Consider the following 19,761-nt stretch of genomic DNA (forward strand, 5'->3'; position numbering starts at 1 on the left):
TGGAGGAAAACTTCCCAGCAGATGTAGATAGCTTAAATTGATGTTTCTTTCTTTGTTTTCTCTGCCCTGTTAGTGAATTTACATATGCACTGGTTTTAGCAGCAGTTTTATGCAACAAATAATCCTTAACTGATCTAGTTATTGCATATTTACAGAGGAATGGCACAAAGAGGATGAACTGGCTTAAATCCTGGGGCCAGAGTGTCCAGCTCTGGCTTCCCTGCCAGCATCTTGCACAAGAGATGGGGTTTGGGGATTGAGGGGACCTAAAAGGACTCACACAGTGACCCACCATCACTCAGACCTGAATTCCCACTGCTCTCATCATTCTCTGCTCTGGGTTGGTGACTTCTGCCTTCATCACTTCTGTTTCTCCTGGGTGTTTGCAGCTGCAGCTTTAATCAGTTTAATAGATAATCAGTACAGTCAGTTCTGCAGAGCTTTTCTGACATACAGTAAGAACCTGTTCATAATCTAATCATGCCTTACTAACGTCCCTCTCACCTCTTTGGAAAAATGTGGTTTTAAAAACATCCTCAGCTACCTTAGCATGAATACAAAATAGTTCTAGGTAAGGAGGGGAAAAATAAAAGAAGTTCTCTGGCAATGAAATGACAGAATTTTACTTCTTGGCATCTAAGGCACAGAAACCAGACAATTGTTAGTCATGACCATTTTTTATAGCTCAAGACCTTTCCCTTATGGAATAAGTGAACTTGCATTTCAAAACCACCTCCAAGTGTAGCACACGTAGCCATCTACTCAGCATCACACACAGCAACTCCAGTTTCCATTTCAGAGGCTCCAAAATACTGAAAATCAAGCCAGAATGTTCAATTTCCCTGATATAGCGTCCAACACTTCATAAAACTTCCAGGAAACCGATATTTAAACAAACTGTGCCAAAGCTATTCTGTACAAAGTATTTTCAAGTGCATTTTGGAAAGAACTGTCTGCTGAAGCAACAAAGAATAGGAAACATTCCAGATCTATAACCCCACAATACATCAAAAATAAATGATAATCAATTGTATTTAAAGAAAAACTGTGCTTCCACATCTCTGCTAATCAGTAATCATAGTTCAAATATTTAATAATCATTTGGAGAATACTTTGTAAGAAACCATCTGGGTAGCTGCATGGTTGGATACAAGGAAAGCAAATTCAAAATATTTTCCATATGATATTCATGTGGTTACCAATATCCACTGCACAGAAATTAATTACAAATTAAGAGAAGGTAAAATAGAAAACCACTTTCAAAGTGAATGGCTGCAATGTGAGACCATCTCACATCCCACTGGATGGTGCTCAGGGCTAGAATTCTGGTCAAATATTTCACTAATCCCAGTGACCCAGGAAAACCATTTGCAGAATTTCATTTGCTTCTTTCCTAATGCCCACACAAAGAAAATTAATGAGTTTGCATATTAAGAGACCACAACAACAAGCAACAGCAACAAAGAGAATCAATCAGCTCTGCAAATTGTACAAGCGCTTGTTTTGAAATAAAAAGGCAGATGAAAAATAACTTTGGTTTTACAAACAATTTCCTGGCTTTGGGGCTTTAGTTTAATTTTTGCTAGTTGGGTTAGGTGGAGTAGTAGAGAAGGCAGGTGATTTTTAAACTCATTTTTGCTGAGAGCTGTGTGTCACAGGGCACAAACAGACTGCAAAACACACTGGCACTTCAACTGTGAGCTGAAACAAAAATCAACATCAGCAACATGAACAAAGATGCTACAGAACACTTCTGCAAGCTCATTCTTTGCATTTTTGGGGATAGAAAGGATTGCAGACTGGCACTGCTTGGGCAGATTTTCGCATGTGTAATTTTCCACAGCCATGGCACAAGGCAGCAATGAGATGTTCCATCCTGTCAGGAGACAATACTGCACTGAAAGGCACACTGCAATTAATTCATGCCACACACTGTGTAAAATTACAGTGATCCAGGTGAGTAAGGGCAGGCGCTGGCAGCTGGGGATGGGAAGGCTCCTTAAATTGGGATAAACTGAACCAGAACTAAAATACAGCTGGGAGGAGAAGGAGCCCTGTCAGGAATCCAGCTCTCGAGGATTTATTGCTGCATTTGGGTGGAATACAGCCCTTTCTTTAAAAACCATGAACTGCCAGCTACCCAGCTGGAGAGGTTTACTAAAACATTCTTTTTCTAAAAGAAGAGCCTGTTGAGGAATGACAGTCACCAAAACTTGTCTACAGCCCATGGATTTATTCTCTGAAATGCATGTTACAACAGAAGAAAGAAAAGCCTGCTTAGCCTATTATTTACCCAATGAGTAATTACCTTGTAATTAGGTGTAGCTGATTGTTCTCCTTCACAGCAAGACAAACCCACTCACCACCCCCAAGCTTCAAGGGCATCAATAAACATATGTATGAAGATTAATGCCTGTCAGAGGAATGCCCTATATCCCAGAGTCAAAACCAGGTCCACACACACACACCAGCACTCCAGATTTGGATAAACCAGGCCTGTTTTAAAGAGCTTAATGCCAGGTCTAAATGGTTACAGACATCCTGATATCTGAACCAGAATGGTATGAAATCTGTGACCCACCATGTGGCAATTTCTACAGTGGGCAAACAGATTCCAGGCATTGGTGGGGTTGTAATTGAAACAGTAAGGAAAATGCATTAACATCTGGAAGACAAAGGCAATACAATATGACAAATTCAACCCAGCTTTGCTGAGGAGAACAGATTGCACAAAAGCACAAACACAAATAAATTGTGATTAAATGATGATTAAAGGGAGACCATCAGGCAGATGTGCCATGCAAAGAAAACCACTCCATAAGGGGAAGCAAAATGAGTCACTCACAAGAGGTACTGTTGAATTCTTTTAATAACACTAGGAAAATATCATAGTATTAAAGTCCTGCACGGGGTCCTCGGGAGGTTATTTGGGTTGGGATTCCTTTTGTGTTTATAAACCAAACTTTATTTCCCAATTGTGTTTCCTTTTAGGCTGACTACTCCTTTACAATGGCATTTCCAGTTAAAACACAGCTAACCTATAAATACCTGAATGCCACAACACACACTGTGTGCGTGGGTTGTGTTTTGTTTAAGTCTTAGAGGAAATGACAGGAAATCTACTCAACACAGGGAAGCAAATGTTGTTCCGTTAAGCAGGGGGATGTAAAAGCCAGTAAAGAATACATTGCATACATAATACAGAAGGAAAAAAAAAAAAATTATCATCAGGAGTATGTGAAATTACGCTGATTTTGCACCTTAAACCTAGTAGAAGTTACTCTGTTGGCCAATACTAATCCACTGAACAAGCAGAATGTTGGTCAGAAGTCTAACGTTTTCCTGTACCAGCACAGAGAGAGTACAAGCAGTCCATTGCTGTTAAAAGAAAACATGAAATCCAGCTCATGTTTCTGGTTAGGGGTCGATTTCCTCGGGAACTACTGTGAGCATCACATCTTCGTTGCCCCTGCGCACCACCATGTGCAAGGTACTGTCCTTTTTAATGATGTCACTGACATCACTGGCTGAGCTTATGGACTGCCCATTGATGCTTATAATCACATCGTTGTCCTTCAGGCCACCACTGAAAACACAAAGCAGCAATGTGTTAGAATTGCAGTTTTATTTTTAGGGGAAAAAAAAAAATTCTGGATTATTATTATTATTTCCCACCCAACAGCAGACATGGCAGCCGTGAGGAAAGCAATCAGAATTTATGAAGCAGTGAAGGTTACAATGAAGTGCAGAAACCTCAGGATCTGATGGATGTACTAGTTTGATGAATCCCATGTTTCACTGCCTTCAAAGGCATTCGCTGTTGCAAATAGCAGTTAATCCTGCAATAAAGATCTTAGGTGTTCATACCTAAAAATAATTCTAAAAATATCTAAAAAAAATTCTAAAATAATTGCAACAAAGCAGATTGATTTTAGAGGGGAGATTGCCCAAGCTTTTTTTCCTGAACACACAGAGAAGCAACCCGAGTGGCACTGTGTGCTACTGAGGGATTTCAGCCCCTGGCAGCCACTCCACCCACCCTTCATGGTTTAAACCTGAGCAGGGTAACACATGTAGCTAGCTATCTAGTTTGGTCAAAAAACTAAAAAATCAGATGTCACCTAAAATCAGATGTCTCCTTCCTCTGCTGCCCATAGCAGCCAAAATCCCTTTTTCTGACCTCCAAATTTGAACCTTCCTGACTCAAAGCAAGCCAGGGCAGAAGCAGGGCTGTGTCTCTCCCCAGGCTTGGCTGGAGCTGCTGCCAGCACCAAGAAATGGCTGGTGAGGGATGCCACAGACCACAACATCTTGCCCAGTCTTGCACAACGATCTGGCTGCAAGGGATGGAAAAATCAACCAAGACAGATCAGACATGATTCAACCCTTCAGAAGCATAATCCTTCACAAAACCACAGACCACTCATCGGCCTCTTCCACCCACAGAAGGCGCCTGACACGAGTGTCTCCTGCAAGCAGGGTGCCCTTGGCCAATGGTTGCAACAAATCTGGTTGCCTACAGGAGGAATGGCTGAAAACATGTCCCTAAAGGAGGCCATTGCATGGTTCTTCATGCAGCCTCTCCATGTGACTCACAGCCAGGACGGGTCACTGCAGCTCTGCTCCTGTGGCCCACCAGGACATCTGTGACACCGTGATATTTTCTGAAAAATCCCTTCATCAGGATTTCTTCTCCTGGGAAGATGAGAAGCCTCAGCTTCTCCATGATTTGCTCCTCTGGAATGCGGTCTGGAGGTTGTTTATCCAAACACATGAATTGTTTTTAATTAATGACCAATCACCATCAGCTGTATCGGACTCTGTCAGTCATGAGCCTTCATTATCATTCTTGTTAAGCCTTCTGATGTAACCTTTCTCTTTCTTCAGTATAGTAATATAATATAATATAATATAATATAATATAATATAATAATAATAATTCACCCTTCTGAAAACATGGAGTCAAATTCTCATCCCTCATCTCGTCCTGAGGACCTCACAATACCACACATCTACTCAACACGTGCTGGACAGATCAGCACAAGAAAGAAAACCTCTGGGCCAGGGACTGGGAGTGGGGGGACAGAGCCAACATGGGCTGCATTTTAACTGCCAGGCCATTCTTTGGATGGAGCACCTTGATTTGGGTCTCCCTTCACATTAGGTTACATTGCCTCACATTTCTTCTTCCTCTCCAAAGTCCCTCTCCCACTCTCTGCTATCATCCCCACTCCCAAAATGACTTTTCTGCACCTTCAGGCCGAACCTGAACACCAAGGCAGCAACTCCAGCCCCACACTGGAGCAGCCAAATCATTCCTACACATTCCTTCACACTGCAGACACTAACAAGGATCATCTACAAACACAGCAGAAGTTCAGAGAGCACACTGGACAGCAAGCTCTGTTATCTTACACCCAAACTGTCCCAAAAAACACCACCCAGCCATCCTTGCAGTCTTCCCAAAAGGCAATGTATGCCTGCCCCAAGCAGCTTTCTGCCTCCATGCCTTTGGTGCCACATAAGGCCCTTTGCTGCCACAAAGATTCACTCCTCTCTCAAATGATCCCTAGTTTCAGAAAATGAATAAGGTTTCCCATTTCCTGCCCTGGATTACTGAGCAGTTTCCTATCAGGCAAACCCTGAGAGAAAAGTGTCTCCAGCAGAAGCCAGCCAGAGCAGTGCCAGTGACCACAGCCCAGCTGCCAGGCAGGGGCACCAACCAGCAGGGCCAGCTTCTGAGCAAATCCTGACTAACAGGAACAGAAAAAGTCACTTCTCCAAACCCAAAAGCTCTTCCAGTAATGTGACTGCTGACAAAGCTCTCACGTGGAAGAGTGCCTGCTGCCAAGGGAGGATTTCAGCCCCAAGGTGTGCCAGGGGAGATGGTGGGTTTGGCCAGCACTGAGGTGGACATTTCTTTCAAAGTGGGCCCAAAACCTCCTCATTTGCTGTCCTGCAGTGACCAGCAGGGCCATGGAGAGTGTGCAGGAACAAAAGTCTCTATTCAGCACTGGCACTGGTACAGCAGATGCCTTGGAAGCAACTGCTGAGAAAAAGGAAAAAGGAGTTTTCACACCCCCTGAATGCCTTCCCTTGGGCCTGGAAGGCTGACAGGGCTTCCCTGCAATGCCCTGAGATACAGTTACAGGATTGCCCATCAGGGACCAGAATGAAACCACAAAGCCATTTCCAGCAGACAAGCTAACAGCAATCAGATGGGCACAGCCCTGTTAATTGAGCATAATGAAGAAAGCCAGTGAAGCAGGGAACAGCCTCCATAGTTACCCCCTCGAGTCAGTGGTAGTGGTTTGGAGAAAAAAGCACTTCAACCTACGCTTCAGCTGGTGTTTCTGGAATGACTTCAATGACATAGGCCCCAGAGACAACATCAGGGAAGTCTTTATGGCGATCCTTCAGCTCTCTAGCTTTGCTGAAAAATGAAGAAATAGCAAAAAAAATATTTTGTCAAGACAGGAAAAAACCCCCCCCACGCATTATGCTGAAGTCACTTAACACAAGTTGAGCTGTTTTACACACATTGGTCTGCCACTTCAGCATTCATTTTAACCCTTAGATGCATATTTCAGGAATTATTACATTTTTTTTGAGAGCATGCAGCTTTTTAATGTCTATTTCTGGTAAAGGCAACCATTTCAATAGATACAGACAATCAGAGTTCAAACATTTCAAAGCTTTAGAAACTGCAGATTGTAGAATCACAAACTGGTTTGGGCTGGAAGGGACCTTAAATCCCATCCAGTCCTCACCCCTGCCATGGGCAGGGATAACTTATACTAACCCAGGCTGCTCCAAGCCCTGTCCAACCTGGCCTTGGGCACATCCAGGGATCCAGGGGCAGCCACAGCTGCTCTGGGCAATCTGTGCCAGGGCCTGCCCACCCTCACAGGGAAGATTATTTTCCTAATATCCCATCTAAACCCACTCTCTGTCAGTTTGAAGCCATTCCCCCTCATCCTGTCACTCCAGGCCTTTTGTAAATAGTCCCTCTCCATCTTCCTGTCAGGCTCCCTTCAGGTCACAAAGCTCCTCTACTCCAGGCTGAACAATCCCAATTCTCTCAGCCTTTCCTCATGGCAGAGCTGCTCCACCCCTCTGATCATCTGTGGGACCTCCTCTGGACTGGCTCCAGCAGGTCCAGGACCTTCCTGTGCTGGGGACCCCAGAGCTGGATGCACAGCCCCAGCTGGGGTCTCCTCAGAGCAGATTAGAGGGACAGAATCACCCCCTGCAATCCTGAACACCTAAAACAGCCCCAACCCCACGTGTTTCAATGCTTTGTTCTAGCTGTGGATCCTGCACAAGGGAAAACCTCTGGTTATCTTTACAGGACATGGCACTACCTGCTCATGAGTGTCTTATAGCCAGAGCATGAATAAGCAAGTCCACACAAAAGCTTCATTTGACATTAAGTGAAGAGTTTAATGAAAATAACTTTATAGAAATGTAGGAGCGCACGTGGCTGACGTAGGCCATGAAAACATACAACAACATGGATGCAACCCCAGGACAGAGCCACAGTCACCAGCTACTCTCTTCTGAAGCATTAAGGAGAAGAAAAAGCCAGGAGTTGTTTAAGAGCTAGCTCACAGGAGAGTCTAGAGGAGAGTCCCACCAGGTGGCAGCCGCAGAGGAGGAGGAGGTGGCCAGGGCTGGCTGGGTTTGTCACCAGCACACATCCAAATCCACGTCCCCAGCTGGATCCAAATGCATGCAGAGACCATGCTGGGAAAGGTGAGGAGCCACCCTGGGTACTTACCTGGGGGTTAGGGACATCATTCGTATGCCAATGTATTTCTTTTTGGTTACAGCTTTTCCTGCAAAAGGGAAAAGGGGTCGTGATCAGTTGCCCTGACCCAAAGAGCCTCTGGCTTTCAAAACTTTATCTTCCACTTTTTCAGACTGTCACTATATGAAACAACATGAGCTCACACACTGCTGCTCTCAAGGTGAAAAAAGGGAATTTTTTTTCTGACTCCAACATTTATAGATTTCCAAGCGTGACCGTGGATTGGAGGGTGACAGTGCCACCTCTCCCATGGCACTGGACAAACCAACAGTGCATCAAATTTCTCTTCTTCCATAAAAGAATGCAAAACAATAAGTTATTTACAGAAAGTGTGTGAGAAAGTTTGTTACAAGAATGTAAACATCAGAAGGCTTAGAGAATCTTAAAAAAATCAAGGTGACAGTTCAGAGTTTTGGTATTTATATTTTTTTTTCTATTTTTTATATGCTTGGCTTGCTTGATGGTAGCATATGTTTTATAGTTATGGATAACTTGAGAAATACTGTTTATGGTTAAATTTACTTTTTGATTTTGTGTTTACTTATAGCTGGCATTTTTATTTTGATCGTCTGAGGTATTATGAGTTTATTGAGTTAGGAATAATTTTTTGTGTGCATGTTTTTAATTTAGGTCTATTTTTGACACTTTTGCAGTTTGGTTAAATTGCTTATTGTTTTGGTGCTTTTTATTAGCTTTACTTTTGGGGATATGAGCAGTTATATGGCAGACTTTTACAAGTAGTTTTTTTTATTTTGCTAGCGATATTTTTTTACTCTTCAGCAGCTTAAATTTTTTGTTTTTTTACACTGCTAGTTAGCTTTTTTAAACTTTTTTAGCCATCCTTACAGAGTGTTGGCTACTATTTATGAATTAGTGTAGAAATAGAGTTTTGGCTACTTTTTTTTTTTAATCTTAATGCCAGCCAGGCTGTTGGCTTTCTGGTTTATCACTGTTTTCACAGAATGGTTTGGGTTGGAAGGGACCTTTAAGGTCATTTATTTCCAACCCCCTGCCACGGGCAGTGATGCCACCCTCTAGAGCAGGTTATTTTCTGGTTTTCCTGTTCCCAAGTACTGTACCTTTAGCTTGTCTGTCATGGGATTCAGTTAGGAACTTCTTTATTTTATCAGATGGGATAGCAAATGAGATTCCTGCTGTAACTTTTAACGTGTTAATGCCAATGACTTCACCATCCTGGAGGAAAAAAAAAAAAAAGCTATTATTGTCAAATATGGAACATCTCAAAGAGAAATGAGAGAAATGGATTGTCTCATCTGAGCAGTCACAAAGACAAATTCACATTTTGTAGCTGGTCTTCAATTTTCTTTAAGTTTTTGAGTCTATTGATAAAACACTACCTAGGAATTTTGGAAAATCAGTGTGATTATTCATCTTGCTGCAGAACAGATAAAACTGGGCAATTCTTATGCTTGCAGCAGATAAGCAACACATTCTGCAGCTATTCTGTGTATATTTCAGCAAGCATCATATAATGCCTGGCACCGACTGCTCCTGAGACACTTACATAATAACTTAAAGAAAAATACAGTTTGCCAAAATCAAACTGTATTTTCCTGGCAATAAAACTCCAAGAGCTTTGGACGAAACATCTCTGATGTCATTTCTTTTGAAACCTCAGCAGTTTCATTCTCTGGTTCATCCCAGACAAAAACTCTCTAACTACAGGTGGTTTTAAGTGAATGTGTGCTGTGAATTGGGTGGGAAAAAACATTGCCAAATCTCCTCCAAGGCAGAAACTCTGAGTAGTTCTGAGTTTCAGTCTGTGCCATGCCTCCTGAGGACTCAACCCCATGCACCCTCAGGAGACATGAGAGCTCTCACTCAGTTTTGCAACTGCTTCAGTTCATTCTACAGTATTGGCAAATAAACCCTAATATCCTGAAAATATAGGGATTTTTTGGTGAATCCAAAATGAAAGGGTAGACACATTTTGGAAATATTTAGCTGAGTTTCTGTGTGAAAAGAAAATAATTGCCAGCTGCAGGGTAAACAGCAAGGGCAAACACCTCACTGTAAAATGTGGTTTTTTTCCTTTTTGCAGGGCTTGAGCAAAAACAACATTACACTTGTTTGAAACTATGCAAACTATAAACATCCTAAATATTGAAATCCAAATGTAGCTTTTTGCCAACATAAACACAGACAACTGATTAGTAAGAACCATGTGAATTTTGTGTAGTCAGCCAGATATCGAAAGCTGCAAATCCCACATCTGGTGGGGGGAGTTTGCTTTTTTTTTTTTGTTGTTGGTTTGGGTGGGGTATATTGTTTGGTTTTATTTTTTAAATTAAACAGAAGTAAGCTTGACACTAAGCAAACATAGAGAAACTCTTACCAGATTTACTAGGGGTCCTCCAGAATTCCCATACTGAAAATAAACATAAATTAAGAACACATTTTAGTATTTAGCTCCTAATTTGTTGCAAGCAAAATACAAAATAAATTTTTGCAATATTTCTGTAGTACTGCTTCCATTGTCTATTAAATTCATGCAATAGAAGAGTTTTAAATAAACCATAAACCACAGTTTAACATCACTCTTTTAGCTGAGCTTTGCAAATACTTTTGTTTTCCTTCTCCTGCCAGAGTAAGTTAAGAAATCCAAGGTTTTCCTTTTGTTGTTTTAGTGCCACACTAGAAACTGAGAGGATTTTAGGACAGCTCTGGGAGCTGTTAGTGAAGATTTCTTACAAGGCCAAGATCTGAAGTACAAAAACTATTGTTTTGCCTTAATGCAGAAACAAACTTGAACCCTTAAACGAAGCTTGGCTTCTTCTTCAGAAAACAAGACGGATTTCCAAATGATAGTTATTTGCCAGAGAACATTGCCTCCTCCCTTGCAATCTGCAAGGATTTTGAAGTGAAGGCAGATACTGTGCCTGGTGTGGCTCCTTGGGGGGATTTCTCCGTATCACCAAGCGCTGCTGTTGGTGCAGATGTCCAGGTTTACAGGGAGAGAAACGCTCCCTGCTCCTCAGAAGGGCATCCCAGGAGGGATTTCTGCTGGGGAAAGGCCAGGGCTGAGGGGGGCAGCCCCGAGGGGACGTACATTGATGATGGCATCTGTCTGGATGTAGTCCATGTCGGAGTTGCGCAGCCCCAGCTCCTTGCCGCCGCGCTGCGTGGTGCTGACGATGCCCGTGGTCACCGTGTTCTGCAGGGAAAAGGGGCTGCCAATGGCCACCACAAACTCCCCTGGCCTCAGGTCTGCAGACTGGCCCAGCAGAAGGACTGGCAATTTACCCTGAAAAATAAAAAAGAAGGAAAAAAAAGAAAATTCGAATGTTAAGGCACTGCTCCACTGGCAGAACAAATGTTATGGAAGGGTGAATGCATTCACAGGGTAGAGGAAAAGAGGGAGAGAGGCTTTCATCCCTCAGGGATTTTGTTCTGTTTTCTTTGAGTATTTTGTGTGTGGGTTGGTACAGAAACATCCAGTGTGGGCTCTTTACACTGCAGACCTTTTTCCACAACAGGTACCCATTAAATGAAGAACAATTCAAAGACCAAAGGAATATTTATGCTCTGCTGTACAAAGCAAACATGTGATGATACTAGAAAGGAGCCACATCCAACACTTCTTGAAATAATTAGCAAACAGCTGCTGAAATAGAAATGATATTGTTTGAGAGTGAACACTAAAGAATCATGAAAGCAACAGCCCAAGAGTCTTAAACATGCATGTGTACAGTTAAAAGCATTTTATGTTCTGACAAGACACCAGCTAATGATTCATCTAAATTTCTTTTAATAAAGTATCTCTTCTAAATAATTATATTCCCTCCTACATACAGTGATGTCCTCCTCTGAAGATGTTAGGATTGAAGGACCTGATGTGATTTTTCTGTTATGACAGTGGAGGATACCATTATACTTTCCTTTCAAGATCTTATCACTAAACACAATAAATATTACATAGTTGAAGACATTCCCACTAAAACATTATTAAAATCCAGCAAACACTGCATTGTACAGCAATTAAAAATAAAAAAGGGGAGGGGAGGTTGGATCCACACACTTGTTAATGAATCAAGGGTGTTCTGAAACAGATCATAGTTCAAATAAATACTTTTTTTATTCATCACTTGCCTGTACAATACACATTGAGTGCCATTTCTCCCTTTCTTCACACTTTTAAAAGCCTATCTCTACACTTACAGTGATGTGACATGTTTTTAAATATTTTTATCTGTTGTCTAAATTATCCTGGTCCTCTCCAGGTAATTTAACCATATATTTAACCCATGGAACCATATATTTAACCCATGGTCTTTAACCATGTCACTAGACTATTTCTATTAGCAGCAATGAACACGTATAAGTGCAGGTTTAGACTTAAGGATTTGGAGGATTAGGTTACTGAACCCAAAAATCAAAACAGAATTCTGGAGGCATTTATCTTTTGCTTGGCAAAGCTAACTTGAACCTAGCTTTCCTCTAAGCTTGACCTACTTCAAGTTTTGGCAAAAAGGGAAAATATTGAATGTTTAATTTGGAAACTCATTGCTGGTTCAGGTTTTGTTACCAGCAGTTTGAAAGCCTGACTCAATAATTCATTCATAGGGACAAAAAATTCAGTGTTATAAACTAACCCAAATTCCCATCACTTTGTGTTTTTCACCTACAGTTTATTTCAAATATCCTAAGAGACAGACAATGCCTCCAAATTAGAAAACAAAAAATAATGGCATCAGTTATCACTATATGCTGCTGCAAATACAGGAGTCATGGTTTTAATGTTTAACAAAACTGGTCTTGTGTATCCTTTATCCAGCTTTGTTACAATCCCACCAGGGAAGTTTTACCCAGATGAGCAGATTGTTTCAATAAAATTCATTGCCAGCTCCCAGACAGGGTAAGATGCTTTATGCAAATTTATCTTTCGGTCTCCAGACAGCAAGAAAATAATTAAACCAACAGAGTGAGCTGGGAGAGCAACAGAATAGGCAGCAGAGAAAGCAGAAAGCATTTCCATGTCTGTTTGCATTCAGAGGAAAGTTATCACAACCAGCAATGCCCTACTAATAAATAATAATAACGATAAAACACAGCCCTTATCAGTGCCACAGCCACAGATAAACCCAGCTGTGGCTTAGCTCTGGGAAGGATCCAGCAGCTCTGCCCTGTTTCCCCATCACTACTGCAGAGGCAGCAGCATCCCAGGGCAGCCCCTGATCCCAGGCACAGCTCCAGGATGATTCCAGGGCAGGGGAATCAGGCAGTTGGGCTCAGCTCACACAAACAGCCCCATCTGGGTCATGTTTGGACACAGGGAGCACCCTGGCCCTTCCTCCTCCCACCAGATGCTATTGAGCTTACGCAGCACGTGTTTGCAAGATGTCATTGGTCAAAGCCAGCATCTTCTTTTGGCACTGCTCTTCCTTCTTAAAAAAAACCAACAACCAAAAAAAAAAAAAAAAAAAAAAACCAAAAAAAAAAAAAACCACACAAAAGACAAAAAGTGGCTTTTGTTTGTGTCTCAGTGCACTGAACACAGATACTTCGCAGAAAAAGGGGACATTTATCAGCAAATGAAACAGAGACAAGCAAAAGAAAACAGAATAGTTTTTCTGTTTCATTACCAGGAAAAAAAAAAATTAAAGGCTGGTCGTGTACAAAGTTAAAATATTTATACAAAGTTCCTGAGTTGTAACAACAGTCACAAAGCCAAAATTGCATCTGGCAGCAGAGAGAAAGTACAGGAACGGCCTGTGACTAATACAATTGTGATTGTGCTGAGTTTTCGGGGCTGTGCCTATACTAGCCAGGCTTCAGTTCAAGCTCTGATGCTGTATGGATTGGCTGCAGGTCACCCCTGTGATTCAACATGCCTTCTGGAAAGTCTGGCTAACCTTTCCCTTGCTAGAAACAAAAATCCGTTGCAAAAACCTCCTGGTCCTGCAGACATTATGAAACACAGCTTTGGAAAACGTGTCCTGTATTCCCTGTGATTTCCTGGTGTGGGGCAGGACTGGCACACCAAAGGCACTGCATGTAAATGTATTGATGCCCCTACAAAACAATGCCATGAAGAATTGGTTATGGTAAATATATGTGCTGTCATGGCTTTAAATTTAAAGAATTCTCTCTAAAATAGCTTAAAACATTGCCACACTCACTATTAAATTTTGAGTTATAAAACAACAAAAACAAACTCAAGTATTTATTTACATTGTGCACGTGGTTTTGAAATGAAACCAGTATAAAACCTATGAAAATCCCATGATGGAGTGGGACAAACATCCTTTAGCAGCCCAGGAGGAGCCCTGGCAGTGCCAGGCAGGCAGTGCTGTACCAGGATCGTGTCAGAACATCCCCTCTGTGCCCTCACACCCTGCCCCTGGCAGGCTCATCCCAGGCAAGTTCAGGAATCCTGGTGAAATGAGTGTGAGTTCAGGGCTCTTAATAACTATACTTAATAAATGTGCATTCTTCAATCTTTACATAATGTCTGATGGCCCTCAGGATGACATAAGCACCGCTCCAACTCGTGATTCTCCTGCTTTGACTGCAGATTTGCCAGTGCAGTTAATTAAAAGTGCCAGGCAAAGGACCATGCCTTGCAGCACAGGCAGCAGGGAGCCGGGAACACCCAAACCCAGCTCTCCCAGTGACTCACTGCATGGCTTTGGGCAACATATAATACCTTTTCTACCCCTGTCTTTTCTAACTCTTGCTTTGATGAAGCCTTGGGGCTCTGCTGGATCCCTGTTTACTCAATAAAACAAATCTGCAGGCAGGCATTCTGCAAGCACACAGAAATAGGACCAAACATGCAAACCCCTAAGTGGCACATGACTCACTGTTTACACCCAGGCAGAGAAGGAGCCATTAATTAGGGTTAATATTTTAAGACATTCGCATCCCAAAGGGCTTCAGACGTTTTTATATATGGATTTGACTCCAACCCTGGATAAACACAACTCCCACGACATGGAGAGCTGCACACCACCGCAAAAAATGGCTCCAGCCAACAATAGGACACAGCTATTGTGGCATGAGAGGAGAGGTGGAGGTCAGCATCATCAGCCAGAGGGACTCAAAGAAACATGGAATCGTTTAGGTTGGAAAATGTCACAGACATCTTTTATGAAAAATTCTTTCCTTAGGATTTTTCCTCCTGAGAAGCTGGGAGGCCTCAGGAACAAAATGTAAACAATGGTTATCTGCTGCTGTGGAATGCAACAGGTGCATCTGGGATTGGTGTCATGTGGTTGTTTCTAATTAATGGCCAATCACAGTCAGCTGTTATCATTCATATCAATCACAAGCCTTTGTTATCATTCTTTCTTTGTCTATTCTTAGCTAGCCTTCTGATGAAATCCTTTCTTCTATTTTTTAGTATAGTTTTAATATAATATTTATCATAAAATAATAAATCAGCCTTCTGAAACATGGAGTCAGATCCTCATCTCTTCCCTCATCCTAAGACCCGTGTGAACACCATCACAGGAAAAGGCTCCTGAGATTATGGAGCCCAACCCCTAACCCAGCACTGCCAAGGCCACACCACTGCCCTGTGTCCCCAGGTGCTGCATCCACATGGCTTTTAGATCCCTCCAGGAATGGGGATTCAAACACTGCCCTTCTATGAGGAAATTTATCCCAAAATCCACCCTGGGCCTGCCCTGGCCCAACCTGAGGCCGTTCCCTCTCCTGTCCCTGTTCTCCTCCTGGCAGGAGCTGTGCAGAGCCACAAGGGCCCCCTGATCCCCCTTTTCTCCAGACTGAGCCCCTGCCCAGCTCCTCAGGGATTCTCCAGCCCCTTCCCAGCTCCCTCAGCCCCTCCTGGGGCTCCAGAGCCTTCCCCAACTCTGTTCCCTTCCCTGGACACCCTCCGGCCCCTCCATGTCCTCCTTGCAGTGAAGGGCCCAAAACCACCCCAGGATTCAAGGTGCAGCCCCAGCAGGGCCAGCACAGACGTTCCCCTGGTGTCCTTTAACAGCACAACTTGAGTCATATAAAATAAGTGAAATCTGGACAAAACAGCTCCAAAACTAAGAGAGGAGGAGGCAGAAAGGCACCACCAGGCACTGCCACGGAGAAATGGAAACCAGGAGACAGCCAGCCATAAGCAGGAGGTGTTTTGGTTTGAGCTTTTTCATCCATGAAATAAGTGAATGTGTCTCCATGCTGGCAGAGAAAGCAAGTAAATCCCTCCTCTGTTCTGTAATCCCCTTCATTTGTGGATGGAAAGTCAAGAATTTGCAGGAAGCACTTTGCAGTTCAATAAAGGGATGAAGAGAAGACAAAAGCTCTGAGTTCAATTTGTGTTAACCAGCAACAGATCTCCTTCATGCTTCTTATTTTTAGGTGGGAAAGGCACAGATGAACACTAACTCAGCTGTGAGTGTAACTCTGGCAAAACATGTAACTGTCCTGGGAATTGCATTTCTGTTCTGACTAATTCAGCTTTCAGAATACGTTATGGCAAAACAAAACCACCAGTCACGAGCACATAAAAATATAGAATATCATCTACAATCTAGAAACTGCTTGACAGAGAGTCAAAGAAAACAAAAAACCCAGGCTGAACACATTACAAGCCTCCAAAAGTATTTCATCTATAGTTAGAAAAGCAAAACTGAGTCTCCTTATCTAAATATGGAGCATGGGAATCTTGTAGGAAAAAAAAGAAGAAAAGGATGAAGTCTTGTTTTGATATGTCACCAGCTTTTCAATTGCCTGGCAAGAGATTGCTGTTCTCCCTTAAAAATAAAATACAAATGAAATTACAATTAAATAAAATAAAAATAGCAATTAAAAATATGCTGGTGCTGGCAGACCCACCCTGGAGATGTGAATATTTTGCTGCATGGGAAGTTGGACCAGCACATTGTCCCCACAGTGAGGGCTACTAGAAGCTGAAGATGGCAGGAAACCACTGCTGCCTAAACTGATGAATAAACTGGAGTTAAGATCCAAGCTTTTTACAAGATGTTTCATTCTTATGGGTCCTGAACACTTCTGGAAGCAATATGTGGGCTTCCTCAGCCTCTCAAGAGGAAGCAGCATATTACCCAGCCACAGATTTCAAAGTGAAATAGCATTTCAGAAAAGCCACTTACATCTGGCGTCCAAGTAGTTTGTTTCTTCAAAATGTGGGCTGTTAAAATATTGATGCACAAACAGGGAAGTTTGCTTTCCTGCCTCCTCCAGTTTGTACACACAGGGGAAAATCAAATCCCCTCTGACCACAAAGATACAGACACTCATTGCCTCAGGAAACCACCAGGGCAACGAGGGCAGGAGGTCTTGTTGATTTAAAAGTGTCAAACAGAGTGTTTATTAGTAAGATGCAGGAGAAACCTTAAGCTGAAGGTTTCAGCTGAAGGGCTGAAATGTCACCACAAATTAGAGATGGGTCACAGCCCCACAGCTGCTGCACCATGCAAATGCCAAATCCTGTCTGGGGTGAAGAACCAGGAGCTGGCCACACTGAGAAGTAAAAATCTTCAGGGCCTGCCTTGTGTTCCCTGTGTGATTTCAGGGTCAGTATCTCATGGCTGGGTTTTGAGCATGTAGAAAGAAGAAACCTCTCAAAATAAAGCCATTCACCCTGCTCCCCCCTTCATTTTTGTGGACAGAGCTCTATTTCTAGAGCTGAAAAGGGTCTCCAGAAAAAGCCACCTCCACCTTCCACTACTTTGGGCTTCCAGTTTCCATTTGGGTTGGGTTCTTTTATAATTCTGCCCCCCATTAACCCTGACGTTGTCCATTAAACCACCCTGAGATTTCCTCCCCTCCTGCTGGTGTTTATTTGCCAGCAGCTGTATCACACACTCTGATTTAACAAGGTAGTTATTTGCCTCAAGATGGATCCCACAATGCAGGTCTGCCAGCAAAAAAGCATCTGCTCCCTTTGGGGTGTTGTGCAACAGTTCTGATGGGTTTCACACTCGCTGCAGTATCACACGTGCCACGCAAAACACATTATTTATTTCACCAGTCCCTGCCTATGCTGCCAAAATTCAGCTTTTTCTAAGGAAATCTTATGAATTTAGCATGTTCATATCCAAATTGTCTGCAACTGCACTGCTCTTTTCTAGTGATGTGCTCTCCTCGTTGCATTTGGAAGAATAGTTAGATTGGATTCATGGCTACCACATTGATTCCAATCTTACTTCCTGCTTTCAACACTCCAGCAAACTGCTCTGTGTCACCACAGACACGAGAAACACTGGTGCTCTCTTTTATAGACTGTAAAAACAAGCACATTTTAGGACTGGAACAACTGCTCCAAGGTTTCTGTTCCTCATTGACTGCAAGATGTTTTTCCACGGAGAAGAATTTAATCAGGGAAACGGTTCATCCTCAGTGCTGCCCAGATTTTACCACCCTTTTCATTTCCTACTGCACTCAGCAAAGCCAAATTAGTTCTGGTAATGTCTCTGACCAGATGTTCACACCTTAGAGGGAAACAGCATCCAGGCTGCTGCAAAATCTGAGCAGCTGTAGGAATACCAGCTGAGAGCCTGATCCCAGCTCTGTTCCTAATCACAGAGCATTCTTCACCCTTCAGATCCTGCCTTAACATGCCACACATAAAAAAGAAGAAAAAACCCTTTTGCATCTTTGATGTCACCTTCAAATATTTTATTCCAATTTAAGAACTTCGCCTCTTACTTCAGAAAAATTCTTAAGGATGGTTTCCATGCCATTTCCAGATTTTTAAGGGGTCATTTGTACCACCCTCCTGACTTCTTTAACCAGCAAATACATTTCAAATTCAACAAATTATTACCCTTGTGATTTTAAAAAGTCTTTCATGCATCTGAATGACTGCAAGGCATTCCAGCACAAAAATGAAAGCTCAAACACTGAACTTGAAAGGGTGTACAAAAATGCCCCATAAAAGTTCAATCTGAGAATCGATTTCTCAGCTGACCACGTTTCCATTTTAACTTTTTTTTTTTTTTTTGCGAACACATAAAACATTGGTTTTAATTCTCAAATGCAAAGCAACACCTGTCCCGTGAACAGAGGTGCCTCAGTCCTCACCTTGGACTGGGATTGCCCAGTGCCATGTTACCAGAGCTGGCTGGAAATCTGGGTCTCCCATCCCTTTAAATTTCCTCCCCAATAATTTTGATAATTCTCAAAATCATCCTGAGCTGCAATGGGGGAGGCCAGGAGGAGAGCACCACCCACGGTACTGCCTTGTACAGCTGATAAGGTGCTTCCAAGGGCAGCTCAGACCAATTCCAGCCCTGTTGAGCAGTGCTTTCCACCACAAGCCCATCTGGATGAATTATCTTTTCCCCAAGCTGCTTCCAGGTTGTCCCTTCCCACAAGCAGCTTCCCAGGACAACTAGGAGCCATTTCGTCAAGGTATCAACATTCAAGCCCATGCCTGCTCTTTTCCTGAGTCCTCAAACTGCCCATCACACCAGTCCAGTGTCTCCTCTCTGTCCCCTCTCTCCTCTGGAGTTCAGGTTCCTGCTGCTCCAAGTCCTCTCCTTCTCACCACATCTGCTCTCCCCTCCACCTTGTACTTCCAATTTTAAAGCATTTTTCTGGCTGCCCTTCACTCCCTGCCCCATCCTGCTCACCCCAATGCTGCCAGTGCTCGTGCTGGGGGATCTTTCCCTTTGTTTCTTACTGCTTTTTCTTATTTTAAGATAAAAATGAGAAAACAAGCGACGTCATGAAAACAGAGAAAAAAACAACACGGCAGAAATATTATTGGTTCTGTTTGGTTTTTCTGCCTGGTTGCTGTTCAGAAGCTTTTAAAAAAGAAGGAGATTTGAAGTTGTAAAGGTGGCAAGGGAGCAGCAGGAGCACTCCATCCCTCAGGTCATCCAAGAGCTCTGCGTTAGGCGCTGGCTTAGTCATGAACTCTGGCACAAACACTTCTGACCTCGCTGGGGAATAGCCCTGAACTAAAACAACGCTGCAAGATCTACACATTTCTGAGTCATGTGTTTCAA

General features: G+C 42.8%; 1 protein-coding gene across 1 annotated transcript in view; it reads right to left on the minus strand.

Moving 5' to 3' along the window:
- Window positions 1-2,851: 2,851 nt before the first annotated feature.
- The window catches only part of HTRA1 (HtrA serine peptidase 1), a 34,388-nt gene continuing 17,478 nt past the window's right edge, over window positions 2,852-19,761 (minus strand). Inside the window, exons 4-9 of the mRNA XM_059477231.1 lie at window positions 10,881-11,075; window positions 10,167-10,199; window positions 8,890-9,004; window positions 7,781-7,838; window positions 6,338-6,433; window positions 2,852-3,586 (exon numbers count right to left, since the gene is read on the minus strand). Of these exons, the coding sequence (XP_059333214.1) occupies window positions 3,418-3,586; window positions 6,338-6,433; window positions 7,781-7,838; window positions 8,890-9,004; window positions 10,167-10,199; window positions 10,881-11,075 (666 nt within the window). The 3' untranslated portion in view covers window positions 2,852-3,417. The remainder of the gene's footprint in view (window positions 3,587-6,337; window positions 6,434-7,780; window positions 7,839-8,889; window positions 9,005-10,166; window positions 10,200-10,880; window positions 11,076-19,761) is intronic.

The sequence above is a fragment of the Ammospiza nelsoni genome, chromosome 8 (assembly GCF_027579445.1).
Source record: "Ammospiza nelsoni isolate bAmmNel1 chromosome 8, bAmmNel1.pri, whole genome shotgun sequence".
NCBI lineage: Eukaryota > Metazoa > Chordata > Aves > Passeriformes > Passerellidae > Ammospiza > Ammospiza nelsoni.